Source organism: Patiria miniata, unplaced genomic scaffold (genome assembly GCF_015706575.1).
Source record: "Patiria miniata isolate m_02_andy unplaced genomic scaffold, ASM1570657v1 HiC_scaffold_10, whole genome shotgun sequence".
In the NCBI taxonomy this organism is placed as follows: domain Eukaryota; kingdom Metazoa; phylum Echinodermata; class Asteroidea; order Valvatida; family Asterinidae; genus Patiria; species Patiria miniata.
Window position 1 is genome coordinate 4141965 of NW_024037048.1, and position 16613 is coordinate 4158577.

Sequence of the window (16613 nt, forward strand, 5' to 3'; positions counted from 1 at the left end):
CACACTATGTGTGTGGTAGGCCTATTTATGTGTTTTATGGCACACCGCGGTGTTTTCGTAGGCGCCCAAATTGTTTATAGGCCCCGAATTTTTCGTAGGCCCTATTGGCACAGTGCCTTCTGGGCCTATTTGGGTAATCCGGGCCTGCAACCGAAACAGAAACAACCCATCTGTTAACCATTTTGTAATCATTTAAAAAAGAGCCATAGTATTGTCCCACATTAACCTTTCAAGCCGGCAGTTGTGATCGGTTTTCACTTTGATGCTTTCATGATCCTATATATTGATGTTAATTTTACTTTTTCTTTTATTTTAAAAATGACAGCAACATTTTGCCTCTAAAGGGGGGCTGTGACATTAGGGAGACATGAAAATGTTTCCCTGATGACCGATGTCTCCCATCGTGCGAAGAAATTACGATAACGTGTCTCCTTAATGGTACCATTACACGTATAATTATAATAATAATAATTACCCTGGATTGGACATTTGGGAGACATCCCTATAGACTTGTGCACACAATTTTTCAAACTTAAATGTGCCCTAACCCAATATTCCCTTGTCTTTTTTCCACGAATTCGGTATGTTTACTAATTAGACCACGAGCAACAAATAATTGCGACAATCAAATTGTGCCTCTAAAGGGGGGCTGTGCATATGACATTAGGGAGACATGAAAATGTCTCCCTAATGACCGATGTCTCCCATCGTGCAAAGAAATTACGATAACGTGTCTCCTTAGTGATACCTTTACACGTAATATTCTGAGGAGCTGGACCAGGCATATACACTAATCTTTCTTGTACGTTTTCTTACAACTTTGTTGGTTTCTGCCCTAACGCCCGGTCAATTTACACCCTATCAATTTACACCCCGGCCAATGAACACCCTTTGTCTACAGACACCTTATATTTGACCATCTGGAGCCCTTTTGTGTCTGAATTTGCAGTAGCAATTCCGCACATGTCTAATGTACCTAACGGCTGGTGTGTGCCGACAAGTCCAATGCAGTGGTTGTGGGTGAATATCTAGTCTGAACCACTATAAGGATCTGAAATTTTATAAGCTTTTGCCTGATCAGGCCACCATTCGGTCATGCATATGGACAATTTTGTTTTAACATTAAAAAGGGCTTTTGAAATACCCTTAGCAATAGCAATAGGCTGAACATTACTTTGACAAAATTAAGGTGCATTTCGTTCATAAAACTGAACCAAATGTCTAAAGCCATTTTAACGTCGGACTTAACTTCAAGTCTACATTATGTGTTCCAATTATGTATTCATTTTATTGCCGCAGCTGAAATCTTGATTACGTGTTAAATTAGTCCACTCATTTTTTTTTTACTCTTACTTAGTTAAATATGAATGGAAAAAAAAACTGAAATCGTTCGCTTAGCCTGTGCACCACTTCTAATGCGGCATTTTTGGGCTTCTCTGCATGAATTTCTTCCCCGGCTCAAAATATTGAACGGTCGCTAAACAAGTCTCCAGCCAGCATGGTATTCCTAACATTTGTTCTCATTCCCGCAGAAGACAAAGCAAATGGACGCAAGGACTGTTTTCATTTACAGTAGGAAACGCCGAAGTAACTGTTGTACATTTCATGCTGACATTCTGCATGCATGATACAAAAGTACACACAATACTCAGGTTAACTTTTTGAGGAAAACAAAAGACAAGTGTATCACATACATCGACCTAAAATGCGGGTTTGACTTTAACTTAAAAACTGCCTTTTACTATTTTGGCGTCTGCAGCCTTAAAATCAAACGACATACCTTAAAATCAAACGACATTGCGGTTGTTTTTACCCATGAATGTAGCCCATGCATTTCACATTAAAAACCTTTATGAAACAGACTTGCTGCATCATGTTTTTTAAAGCTATTTACTTATGATACAACTTGCACGTCACCGTCAACTCCTCTGCAGCTAATTCAAAAGAAGGCTTAACGCTTTGTCGATTCCTTAATATCAAATCAAAAGAGGGTTGACGGACGCTGAGAACTTCGTGACAAATTTTAAATGCATTCTTTGCAGTCTTTCAATGCAGTCTTGATTTGAAATCAGTTCGGCAGGCACGAGGAGTGCTTATTACAAACAATCATGGACTGATCATATCAATCTACGCACAAAGTAGTGAAATAAATTATTTTCCACAGCAGCGATCCAGTAAGCGTTCAACTGCGAGGGACGCGACGATCACGGCTGATAAACCTCCAAGAAACAAAAATGACAACTCGTAACTTCCGGTGGCATCATATATGAAACCTGGGGGAAAGAAGAGAAAAAAAGGGAAAAGCTCACAAAATGTATTAAATATACAAATGCACTAAACAGTTTGACTGAATTTTTTGTTCAACGTATAATTCAACAATTTTATAGGATAGTGTTTGCAGTGATGACACAAGCTAAACATATGTGTGTGGTGTTTTCATAATAGACCTTTAGCGTTGCATGCACCTTCGTGATTGTTCTTTGTTATTTTACATGTAACAATGAAACAACCGTGCGTTTCCAAGTGATACCAAACCATTAATTGCCCTCGCACTCCATCTTGACGCATAAAGTATAATAGTATTTTTCATCTAAATTAACAAAAACTCATGGAAAAATAAAAACGTCATAATTGTACCTGCCAAAGCTCCTCCAGCTAATTCCCCAATCGCAAAGGTGACACACAATATACCCCACGCCCTGTCGCCTATTTCACCCTCCAAGACTTGCTGGGACACAAGTATGAACATACCGGCCATCACTCCGAGACAAAGGCCATTGATGGAAGATAACCCAACCAGTCCTGGATAGTTATCTAAAGCGATTGGATCAAGCACAAATGCTCCAATATTGCCACAAGCAAGAAGTATGAACATTTGAACCGGTGTGATGTATCCACGGTGCAATATTGGTCCGTATACGATCCTGCCAACGAGGGTACCAACTCCAGCTGCCGTAGATAGAAGAGAAGCTCGCTGGTTCCCAATACCCCTGACCACTGCATGAGGAACGAGGTAAATCATCCAGGCGCTATACATGATGCCAAGTAAAAAACACGCAAAAGCATATATGGTGAACATTGGTTCCAGTAGTAATACATCCAAGGATATAATGTTATTGAAACCCTTCGCAGCTTTCTTAAAGACGTTGATCAAATTGTTCAGTTTACTGTCACCAGATAGTGAATGCGCTGGTATCATCTCTTGACGTGGAGTGACAAGGGCTTCATACAGCGGTAGCGGTGGCGGCGGCTTGATCAAGGCTCCAAAAACGCAAATATTTGCATTAAAAGCTGCAAATATGAGTATGGTGCCACGCCATCCATATATCTCGATCAAGGCTTCTGTCAACGGGGGATAAATCATCATCCCAAAGGCACATCCTGTGGCAGTGATACTGATAGGTAGAGCCGCATTGTTTGGAAAATACTTGATCACTGCGGCAATGGGAGGGACGTAGGCAAGGGAAACACCCATTCCTGTGGAAGAAAAAAGTTTGATCGAAAAGTAGCATTTAAAATTTTGCACCCAGTAAAAAAAATACAGCGAAGCGTCATCATGTTGTCACTGAAGTGCAACCAAATGACGTATTCTTGTAGAACAAAGGGAAAAAAACATGCCACATTCCTGCCAAATTTTAAGAAAATCGGTCGTTGCATATAGAAATGAGGATGAGGAGGAAAGTACCAACTGGACCCGAGAAGACCCAAAATATCTCAGTCATGATAGGATTAATATTAGTAATTACATTAGTTCAATTGGAGAGGCTTTATGTCAATTTTACCAATTGTATGGGACAATGCCATGCCCTGGGTATAAAGAGTTAACCGTCATGTCGTATGAAAGCTTGTCAATGCATCTGAAAGGCTAACTTGAAAAAAAGTTGTGGCGAGTTCGCTTACCCCATATCATTATGAGAAGTGAAAATACAGCAATGTTAGTCGCCAGCGATATTCCAAGGAACGCAAGAAACATGATGACTCCTCCCAGCATGACGAGTCTTCGTGAGCCATACCTTTCAGTCAAGATGTTCACCAGCGGAACTGATAACGATAAACAAATTCATGTGTAAAATTCACTGGATACGGGATTTTTTTATAGGGTCGAACCTAAAATCGAACTGAACTTTATGGAACACCTTGAGAAAAAATTAACACGGATATTATGCACGTCATAACTACAAGTCATCATGCCATTTAGTATTATGCTAACTTGCTCCATTATCTATAATTAGCTTAGCTTCCTTAGAACACAGTTATTTAATAATGACGGAATTACACTCCTACTCGGTTAACAAGTGGGCAATTCCGTGAATTCCAGCTCTTTTTGTACGTCCGACCACCATGGGCGTCGCGAGGGGGTGTGGGGAGACAGGGGGCGGGGAAGGGGGTGGCGCTTCCCCTCCCCTGGAAAAGGGAAAAAAGGAAAACAAAAAGAAAAAAGGGGGAAAGAGAGGTGTGAAGCGATATTTCTGTTAATTGGATGGGGGGGGGTAGGACAAATGTTCCCCTTCTCACGCTCGGAAAAATGATTAATTGAGAATATGTTGAAAAAGTTAAAGGGAATGTACATCATTGGCTTTTGCTTTAATTTTCAGAAATGAACTATTTGAAGGGGGAGTATAATAGATCAAATTTTGTTACACTGATATGTTTTAAGTTTTTTGTTCGAAAATGCTGGAAAAACCAAGAAAAACAATAATGTTCAAGTAGTCTGGTTCCCTGACTCCACTAAAGATAAAATGGATCAATTTCCAGATGCCGGAAAATTGTACGGTAAGGGAACAAGTCTAGCTGGCCTGCACCCGTTCATGAATATGTAACCAATAGCAAACAAAATTTGAACTGAATAAAAAATGGTAAATTTGGAGCAGTAGTTGCAAAATAGTTAGGTTTTTCCAACGTTGGTCGGCCGACCACCGCTGGAAACGTAAACAAAAATACAATTTTCTTGAAAATGACTTCACACCAGGTGCCATAACTTTACAGGATGCTTTTGACTGTCATTTACCAACATCCTAGTAAGGTATTTCGTAAAAACTTGGTAGTTTTATTAAGGAATTTGAAGGGAAAATGTGCTTCCCCCCCCCCCGGAAAATATCCTGGCGACGCCCATGCCGACCACATGATTTCACACGATCGTAAAGATGGTAGTACACGTACTAGTTTGGCCTGTAATTGTTTTCTTTTCAGCAGATGTCACATATTAGTAATGCATCGCATTCACACTACCAACAGAAGATCAATAGAACTGTCTGAAATGTAAATCCGAATTTACGGAATCGCCGAGGTGTATAAAGTGGCCACATTTTCCTAGGTAATACCAGAGTTGCTGACTCGAGTCATGTGACTTGGACTCGAGTCGGACTCGAGTCGCTATTTTTGTGACTTGTGACTTGACTTGTAAATACCAGCTTTGACTTGTGACTTGACTTGGACTTGCAAACAATGACTTGTGACTTGACTTGGGATTGCAAAAAATAACTTGTTACCAACCCAAGTCAGACGCTACTCGAGCGACCCAATGCACTTTAATTAAGCAATTATACTTTTAATTAGCTTTTTCATTCCAGAAAATAGACCTCAGTGACTGAATCCAGTAAAATGAATAGTTCCCACTAGTTTCAAAAGTTTTCAATAAGACTGTCACAACAAACTACAGTTTTCAATGACCAATTGTCTCTTGCTTAATGTATTGGTTGAACAAACTTTGAAAGGAACCTTTCATGAAAAGAAAGCAGGCCTTTGTCAATTGCATGTAAAATACCGGATAGCCTAACCCATTGGTAGGCGTTTAGTATACATGAAAATTGAACAATAAAGTGTTAGTATACTACATGTAATCGAGTGAGGAAGTCTTTTTTTCACGGTCATCTCAACATTTATTTCTACAATGTAAAGTAAATTTATTAAAGTATACAAAGGGCTAATATCCGACAGATATGTGATAAACTACAAGAATAGTAATTGCAACACATTGAAAAAGGGGAATTAAGGAGGCATGTTCACAATAACTCGTAAGTTCACGCCAGGTTAATTCTTTTAGCTTATTACAGCTGGACAAAATAATGTGCAACTTGACGTGTTCTTGGACAAAGATACTTGTGACTTGACTTGTTTTTAGACCAAATGACTTGTGACTTGACTTGCAACTGGACCTAATGACTTGTGACTTGACTTGTGACTGGACCTAATGACTTGTGACTTGACTTGGACTTGCAAACAATGACTTGTGACTTGACTTGGACTTGCAAAAAATGACTTGCTGCCACCTCTGGGTAATACACATTTTGTGAGGCAGGCTATCAGTAGTACTCGGCTAGGTTTGCTTGGTCTTGGTATTGAAATCACGACAAACTTTTTTTAGGCTTCATTATTCATGATACGAATGGATTTAATCTATGTCTGTAAAGCACACTGTTTCGAAATGAAAAAAACATAGCCCACGGCAATCAATTCAGACATTTTATCACGTTAATGATAAAATCAAATATACTAAACGGAAAAATTGGTTTGGTGCCGTGTGCAAATTTCCATGCTTGCCGTCTTATATCTCAAGATTGCGGACGTAATATGAATATCTCGCCAAGTTACACAGCAGTAGTCTGGTTCGCAGACAATGCTATTCCTGATGAATCTTAGGTCAAGTAGCCTTCGGTAATACATTGTATTACAACTTATACGTCACGTGACTAAAACGGGAGGCATTCCTCCTTTTTCCGAAAATGTCCCAAGTTTGCCAAATTCGTTTTGTCGACAATCGGATAGCGCCCGAGTATTTCCGAGTCAATATAGGTTTTATTAATACTAATTTCTTATCAAAAACTTTTTAAAAAAATAGTTGATAATTAAAATTCATTGCTTTCATTTAGAAAACTTGAAATTCAACGACGATTTTGTACATCAAGTATACTCGGATCGTAAACGAGGGGCGATTTTTTTGCTGCCGTTACCGGGATTTTCCAGAACTCGGCGTAGTCTCCATTCGGCTCCACCTGCTAACAGTGTTATTAATTGGGTGCCTAACTGAAGATTCCAGGTCAACATTAGTCAATGTTTTCTTACAGAAATATCAAACTGTATTATCATAACTGTATGATTTGTTGAAGCAAGTGATTTATTTAAAAATTTGATCGGAACATTAAAAGCTACAAACGATAAAGCGAGTTCGGAAGCGAAGCCGAGTTTTGAAAGAGGGCCGTCAATGTCGTCATGTATTATCTTAAGCCTAGCCACGGAGGCTGCCTGACCTACAATTTAGACGTGAGCGTCTGGAATAATTGTCAGCTCTGGGAACCAGACTAATACAGCAGCAGTTGGGATTCTAGGCAGCCAATCAGCGTTGGGATTGTAGGCAGCCAATCATCGTTAGTGGGCTGCCGCCAAAATGCTAGGCCAATCCGTAGGCAGGAATACGTATTAATAGCTGTGTTTGTCAAATTTTATGTCGCGGCTTCAAAAGACAAACATGCAAGGTTAGTTTGAAAATAATTTCCCTCCTCCTCAGAAGGTGTTTTTTTTTCGTGCCAAATAGGAAGTCGAACACCCAATCTTGTTTAGATATGGGATTAGCTAACTTCCATATTAAATGGGACATTTCGCTTGTAAATATACCTCTTAAGTTTTATGGGCTAGATGCAATTTTGTATTGTAACAATATAGCGCCGTGATGTGCCACACGGCCCATTCCATTCCATACCTTTGGAGTTTATCCTTATTGTAAACATAAATGTGTAACAAATAGAATGTTTTCTGGAATAACTTCAACTAATTTGTTCACCTTTATGGTCTATGGTTTTACTGGAGCGATTCCTATTGAGTAGAGAACATTGATGCATTTTGTGTGGATAGGTCAAAGGTATCACTATCTGTATTGTTGTTATTGCTATCACTGAGTCATTGTTGCGTCAGTGTTGCGTTCTTTGTTGTTGGTTTATGTGGATAATGGTCTTGTGTATCACTTATCCATATACATGTAGTGGTTATTGTTATCACTGATTCCTTTTTGAGTTTGGGTTATGTCTATGTTTCCGGTTTGCCCTACCTTTTTTGGTATTCCGGTAATCTTGGTATCACTATCGGAACACGTATAGCCTGGAGATAGCATTATTCATTCATTTTATCACTGAAAGATAAAATACATTATTCTCCACGAACACACGGCCGGCTGAGTTTCAAACTCTCTGTTAATCAGCGGATGGTTGCTATGGTGTGGAATTATTAAACACATCGATTGCCCAAATTGCAGCTGGCCATCCATTGCTGGCATGAAGCCAAAAACGCTGTTCATAGGCAGAAGTTGATGTAACTTCCAAGGGAGATATAAATATTGATACAAATGTGATAAGTCCACGCGCGCGCACAGACGCACTACGTGCACGCCGTGAATGAAAGGCCAGTTCGGCGTAGCTTTTTGAGACCGCTACATCAAAAATAAATTTCTCCTGGAATATGCGTTTGTTCGCTTACATTCCATAGATTTTTTGTTCACATTTGAACTTCAGTTGGTGAACTTATTATTTGCAAATGTTATGCAGCTGACTTTAGTGATCGTTTAAGGTTTTGGAGACGGCGTTTACGTACATCCTACGAGTACGACCATACAGTTTTTACAAGCTGCCTCGTCAAACCGTCAGCCCAAGCGATCCGCCCGTTTGTGGACATTTCATGTGATTTTTCACAGCCGTCCAAGGTTTCCAGAACATGAATTCTAACAGCGTTTTAGGCCTAGGCCTACTTGTACTTTTTGAAATGCTGAATCACCACTGGATTATGTCAGCCGTCCATGATTGAAGCTTGTGTAGTCCTACTTGAATCTTGGCCCGTAATAAGTTTACGGACACCGAAGTCCAGGCGCCAAATCAACGGTCATGACGGTGCGTTCCTGCCGAGTCCGGGCGGCGCATCCCCGCCCAGCTTTCAATCCGCCCCGGTGCTGGTGTCTGGTGTTCTCGGCATGCTTGGACGCGGCAACGTGTCGGCCTGCAGTGTGAATGCTGGATCTGTGTTCTTCACGACCCTCTCTCGAGGTTTCCCGCGTGATACACTGGCTTGGACATCATGCTCAAACATGCCATGCATGATGGAATTCAAGGTGAGAATTTTCCAATCAAACAGCATTTGTTTTGGGCCCGTTTGTTTGTTGTACTGTGTCTGTGCAATATCGTGTGAAGATTTTGTTCACCGTTTCCATGATTTTAATTTTAACGCAATTCAGCGCAGCCAGCGGTAGGGCCCTAAGCTAGCCCTGGTGAACTCCCTTTCCTCCCTACGTTACGGAGGGAGTCCTGAGTACACATGTGCTCACAACCGAACGAAAACATTTCTGACCAATAATTTCAATAGTTTTAACTTGTTGGAGAAGCTAATTTTTACGTCGTAGTATTCTATGTGTCCTTATCTGTTAGCACGCTGGGTTCAGGAATTCCATATGCGATGCTGACTGACGTCAATCAGGAAAATAAACTCGAAAGCATCGTTAAACTTGTACGTGTTTAGTCTCTTTTCATCAGTTTCTCACCGCCGAGTCTATTCTAGTCGTACATCATGTACGTCTGTACGGTGCAGCGTGTAGTCTGGTTCCCTAGACCGGACAATTATTCTCGACGCTCATTATCACATCTGGTCCGGGGGACCATTCGAGGTATAGTTTCTCTCCTGTTTGAGCTTGACATCCTTTTCTGTCACCTAGGCCAACTTGTGAAGCCATAGGGATTACAAACATTTAAAAATTATAATGAAATACTACAAACGTTAATAATTAAATAGTTATAATTTCTACTAATGTAATGTTATAATAGCGAAACTTTCCCATAGACTTGTGCACAAACATAAAATATCACCTAACCCAAGTTTACCTCTTATCTTTTCTTCACGAAATTTGGTGAATTTCTCGAGCTAGATGGTTTGCAACACGAAAATTCCTTGTTCTAAGGGTCGTTCTAACAATAGGGTGACACCAATTTGTCACCCCAACAGGGCGTGTTGCCAAAATCCAGATGTGACTTGCCAAATAAATAAATTTAAAAAAAATATAAAAAAACCTGTCGCCCATTTGCGGGATCCTGTAGATTATATTGATAATAATGATAACAAACACCCTGACAAAACAAATAAAACAAACACCCCAACATCCCAACAAACAAACAACCTTAATGAACAAATAAACAAAAAAATAAATGAATACATTTAAAAGATAGATATGTTTGCAATGGATAGCTGCTGCTTCGAGTATTTTCTGTTGCAGGATGCCAGAGGACAGCACACGCTACAAATTGGTTTGGGACCGGGACTCGTACCATCGAATGCTCTTCAGATTTGCAACATAGAGGTCTTCCAAGGTTGGACATCTTGTCGGTTGGACAAGTTCGGTGGGTACTGATCGTCCAGCAATTCGGCCAGTTTGGCGTCCAGATTATAAACTGTTGCCTAAAGGCAAATATCAGGAAAATAACTGTCAACAGGAAAATAGCTGTCAACAGAAAGCGGCACACTTTAATAAGAATCTTTTTTTGACCATGACCTATTAAATTCTATGGTCATCCATTTCAATTAAGTTGACGCGATATAAAAGCATAATGGCATTGAGGAGGATAACACAACATAAAGTGTACGCTAAATTATGATCTGTAGACACATACATTTAACCGCACGTTGCGCATTTACGTGCTTGACCCAGATCTTTTGTAGCCTAATTGTACTATTCATATGTACATGTAAGTGTAATAATATTTCCCATTGTCATGTTAACGTGGATGCACCGTACTTAAGCCTCCTACTGGTTCTGATTTTTCACACACACAACAAATATTTTTAAAAATCGGCTTCAAAAACAAGGAACAGATAAAGCTGGTTAGAAACATTTCTTGACATGAAATGAATATTGCTTAGTAAATTACAACTTGGAATTTTCTAAATTGCATTCATGCTCTTGATGTCATTGGGTTGTAGGTTGTACATAGTCCTGGCTATTTTGAACTGTATTTTCTTTTAAATTAAACACGGAATACTCATCTTCAGGTAACAGTTTAAATGATTAACTATATAGCTATACATTGACTGTTTACATTTAATAATAACAGCTACTTCAACAAGTTCATTGTTTTAAGGGGATTTTAAGTTATAACTGTACTTTTGGAAGATAACATAAACAATTAAAAAGTTTAAAAAAAAAAAAAAAATCTTTAAAGAAAACTTGGTCGCCTATTTGGGGGCCGGAAGGGAATTTTTCGATCCTTTCCACCAGGATGGGTTTCGTACTGGCTTTTCGCCTTTTTTTAGGAGCAATAATAGCTCATTTGTTTAGTTCACGTTGGTGATACTCACAATAGGAGGTTGATATGTTGGGGATATTTTCCCTTACTGATTTAGATTAGATCTACCCACGGGAAAACTGTACATTCGTCCTCTTTTTGTCCACGAAGGGTTTTGCCACTTTGTAGGCCAGCTTAGAAGGTAGCCACTAACACCCCCCCCCCCCCCCTGTATCAATTGAATCTATATCGGTCAGGATTGGTTGGAGGAATATATATGTATATAAAAAGTATCTAATCAATATTTGTGATTAGTTTTACCTCTTTTGACAACGTTATCCAATGAGCAAGTTGTGGCGAAATGATTATAATACCGAACTTTGTAATGTGTATTATTATTATGCATGTTTAGTTTGCATTTTACAGCAATTTCAAAGAGGCAGCTTGTGTGGTTAAGGAAGAGTGCCAAAGATTTGTGGCAAGCATGCCGATGAGGTTACAGCCTTAATGATTTTTGCAACATTAACTCTTTAAAAAAAAAATGGTAGCAGTTCGCACTCTATCCTCAGTTGGTAATAGTTATACACAACTCCAGTATTACCCTGGCGCTAGTATTTGTTTCATTCACTCCTTCTCTTTTGGGGTTCTACTCTTCGGGGTAAGGGTGTGAGGGTACTGCCTGTCGTCCTATGGGGCGCGCGTTGCGCGTTTGGCGAAGTTGGCTGGGAGCGACGGGCAGTGCCTCAATTCAAACTAAAATAAACAGGTTGGGTGAATAGTTCTTAAGTAAAACCTTTGAATTTGGACGTTAAACATTTAACAAGTTGTGTTTAATCTTTGTAAAAAAGTACGCCAAGCACCCATTTGTACTGATGGGGCATGCCAACCGTATCTACGAGCGGTGGACCAAATCGGTGTGCTTTAACTACAAATAACTTCTTGAGTAATAAAGGCATATAAATACTAAAGACACGTGACAAATACTTAAGTCATGTGACAAAACACTTTGGCTAGCATCCACTTGTTCTGGTGGGGCTAGTGAATGGTTGGCAAGCGTGCCAAGGTTTTGGGCCCAGTGATGCCAAGCATGGCAAGGATTTGGGGCAAGCGTGCCCCGTTTTTAGCTTGTTTAAAATGTTTCTAAGGCAAATATCTTTTAGCAAATAGGTAATTATTGTTAGGTTATAGCTTGTTAACGTATTTACGGACATTTAATACAGTTAAACATTGACCGAGGAGAAATAAATTAGCGGCTCAAAAAATCTATGCCAGAAAAGTCAAATCAACTCTCACTGTGTGGTTTTGTGTGTTGTCTGAGAATAATTGATGATTACGGTGGTCAGGAGTACCGCCTAATGCTTCCGGTTTGCCCTACGTTTTGGTATTCCGCTGAATTTTCTTAAATTAAACTTGAAGCTGTGGCACATTACTTACACACAATTTGGGTGTCTGACTACTTCATTACCGGCACACTTTCGCAAAAAAGTGGTTCGGCCAGCTTTCTATGCAACTCCTCACTGGGCGAGGGTTTTGTGCGTAAACCTTATCAGTCAGCCGACACGCTCAATTGACTTAGGCAAAACTGCAAGTCCCATCATAAAGAATAAGTTAACCGGACCATTTTTCCAAGAGTGTGTCTCTAATGAATGGGCTTTTAAAAAGAAGTTTTGCAAATGGGAAAGACACTTTGGAAACATCCAATCAGTTTGGATATTATGCTTCATGAATTTCTAAATAAACGAGCACATTTTTAAACAGTATTTAGTTACTATTATTTTTCGGTGCGGTGGGGGGGGGGCAGGTGGGGGGGGGGGCTAGACAGACGATATATCAGAATGGCGCAATAAGACCGACAGCGGGAGCAATAATTTTGATTAGGGTTTCAAAGATTTCTACGCGAGTCATTTGCATAGAAAGTGACCCCACAATTTTTTTGTAAAAAACGAGACCGTCTAGTTTCAAAATCGGTGGAATCGTGCGAATATAGCAGAGGATCATCTCCCTAGCTTTTGGGCTATTATCTAAGAGCAGATTTTATAAAATTAGGGTCCAAAAATGGGTCCTATTTGCACGAGAAAATGTAGGGATGCCATTGGTAAATTTGGCAGTATGCAGGCTCAGCATTACCGGCAGGCTCCATTACCGGCACACTTTCGCAAAAAGTGGTTTGGCCAGTTTTTATGCAACTCCTCACTGGCCGAGGGTTTTGTGCGTAAACCTTATCAGTCAGCCGATCACGCTCAATTGACTTAGGCAAAACCGCAAGTCCCATCATAAAGAATAAGTTAACCGGACCATTTTTTTCCAAGAGTGTGTCTCTAAATTAAATGTTTATTGGAGTTTGAGTATAAGTAACTGATACCTATTGCATGACAAGTGTCACTTACCTAGAACATAGCACGTCGTGTGCGACGCAGCCATTGCAGTCCCCAAGGAGGAAATTGAGCAATCCAACGATTCGCGAATCGGCAAAATAAAGACGCCGAAACTTTTGAAAGTTCCAAGCTCAATAGCGCCGATTAGAAAACCTAAGACGGTTACAACCCATCCGTAGCCACGACCTATTTTCTGGAGAAAAACAAATGTGGAAAAAATACTTTAGTGTTCCAAGCAATATTACGCTGATATTAATTTTAAAAACATCAAGGAAACTATTTGGAAGCTTTCAAAAATTCTTTGGAGCAAATATAATTTTTCTGTTAAACCAAAAAAAAAAAAATTCGGTCTCTGGTCAGACCAAAGTTCTGGAATTGACGCAGGGACGCGGTTTTTTTTTTTTTTTTGGCTTTTTTTTTTTCTTCAAGCTTGGATTGTACAGACAAGTTGGGGTACTATTTTGGGGTTTTTTGGTGTCCTCATGTACATTGTTGTCCTCCATAATTTGCCTTGGTGCTTTCGATCATTTGCCTTGGTGCAATTTCCCATTCCTTGGTGCTCTTTGGTAAACAAATTTGAGGAGGTGCGGCAATAGAGGGCGCTGTTAGAGCTACCGCGGAACATTTTAGAAGAAGAAAAAAGACTGACGCGCATGATTAAAATCGACGCGCGCGCTGACCAGAGACCGACTTATTTTTTTTTTTTTGCCTTACCATGTTTTATTTTTGTTATTCAGCTGTATCTCCAGATCGGACCAACTTCGTAGTTTCATGTAATATTACAGGGTTTTTGTTTAGGCCTGACATGAATTATACCTTCGACATCGAGTCTTCAATTGCTTTATCATAAAATGGTGAAAATAACCTCAATTTTTTAAATATGATAATATTAACACCTAATAGCCTCACGGTTTATGGTTACATATCATCCATTTTAAATATACTTCTGCCATGGGGATCCATGGGCAAACTATACACACAGAGTGGTACGACATCTGGTCCTAGTGACATATGTCAAGGTCTACTTGACATAGTAGAGTAATTATGAGTAATTATGGTAAACGGGGCTTCGCCTCGTCCGCTACGCATACTGCATCACTTAAATACCCCCAGTTACGAAACCATGCAACATCTTGGTAATTGTGTAACCCACACAATCAAAGGCCCCAAAAATATTAACCCACAATATGTTTTTGTTGTACTTGCATCTTCATCGTGAGTGCGTGGGTTGAACAATCTTGAGCTGTTTGTTTCTCTCTATTTCTGTTTGAGATATTTCAACCATTTCCAAATAAAAATTTAACAAACGTTTGTAGAAACAAAGGTAGGATCAACGTTATAACATGAAAAACAAAATAATATCAAAAACAAATTGTGCCTTTGCTTCCTTTAAACAGGTAAATACGAATCTAAATATGCATACCACAGAAACGAATTTGAATTCAGATATGTAAAATACTGGTCGCATACTTAGGACCGTTAAAAGGAAAAGGAGGGAATTCACTCTACAGCTTGCATAAAAAATGCAAACAAAACATAAGGGAATGCCAGACAAAGAATGTGTAGCCAATTAACATAAATAATTAAGGTACCGTTTGAAAGATACGCCTTTCCACTTTTAAACGAGACATCAAACGTCCAATATTTTTGACAGAGTTATGAATAATTTTCCAAGAGAGTTCAAATTGACCATGGGACCAAGTTTCGATTTTAGGCATGGGGATGAAGGTAGCCTAATTGCCTTAGTGTCGATAATTGCCTGGCCTACCAAAAAAAATCAGTTTAGCGAGTAAACACATTTCTAAACACTTTCTTGCTATCAGTTTGTAACCACGTTTACATGCTAAACATTGTTAGCATGAGGTGATAGCGAGAAATTGTTTAGAATTGTGTTAACTCGCTAAACACATTTTTGTAGGCCAGGCAAATATACACACGGAGGCAATTAGGCTACCTTTGTCCCAATGCCTAAAATTGAAAACTTGGTCCCATTTTACACAACTTACCCCAGTACATGGCATCTTCATTGAGCGTCCTTGTTTCTGTGTAAGAACAGCGATGTGGCGGTCTGCAAGCCGATACGACAACCCACCGTTGGAGCGAGGCTTTTACCTGGAAATTACTACGTTTTATTAGCGTGCCAAACGTTCGATATAATTACGGATCCTAGACACCAGGATAAACGACTGTCTGAGCTCTAGTACAAAATGCACTGAGCGGACTTGTCTAGTCGCGTAAAAACGGGCATTAATACAAGGTGGCTTGTAATCGCGAATTTTCCAGGTGTGCCATTGTGTTGGGTTTTCGCACGACATCTGAAACGGAAATATTCATAAAACTGTAAGCAAAACTACTCCTTATTTAAGATATAATTGTTCCAAAATTATTTTAAAAATAAATACTTCAGGATATAACAGATGGAATTGTGCAGTGTTTGTCGTCATAGATGAAGTATTAACCCTGGAAATACACGTCAAATTTCGAGGAGAACACTGTTTACCCAAATTTCGTTTTAATTAGGCTTTTATTAAGAAGTTTTAGAGAGATGTGATGCCGAACCGATGAAACAAAAGTGACATTTCATTGTTCATCTTAAAGCTAAAGATATTGTGCTCGGCATTACCATGGTTATGTAGTTATCACCTATCAGAATTCAATAATAAAGACCACAAACGTTGACTCATGAATATTCAAAAATATAATTCGCTGGCTTGACAGACTTTGATGCCAGATCGGGCGCAGAGCCTTGCAAATCTGAAAGATACCGCGCGGATATGTGACAAAATATCGATGAATTGTGCATGAAAGCGTGAAACTTTGCACAGATGTTCAATTTCATGCAAGAAAATGTTTTAGATGTGGTGCCATCGCAAATTTACCTTTTAGGGGGCGTGGCATCCATTTAAAAAAGGGGCGGGACTTGTCGTGCCCTCAGTGAAAACGGTTGTTCCCATTTGTCACAAAAGCAGGAAACGTCACAAAGACATAA

General features: G+C 39.5%; 1 protein-coding gene across 1 annotated transcript; it reads right to left on the bottom strand.

Annotated features, from left to right (window-relative positions):
- Positions 1-770: 770 nt before the first annotated feature.
- LOC119735790 (monocarboxylate transporter 11-like) lies at positions 771-15715 on the bottom strand. Its single transcript, XM_038209728.1, has 5 exons — positions 15631-15715; positions 13637-13817; positions 3901-4041; positions 2638-3477; positions 771-2273 (listed from the first exon to the last, which is right to left on the bottom strand). Exons 1-5 carry the CDS (start codon positions 15649-15651, stop codon positions 2152-2154), a joined length of 1305 nt encoding a protein of 434 aa, XP_038065656.1. The 5' UTR covers positions 15652-15715; the 3' UTR covers positions 771-2151.
- Between the last annotated feature and the right edge of the window lie 898 nt (positions 15716-16613).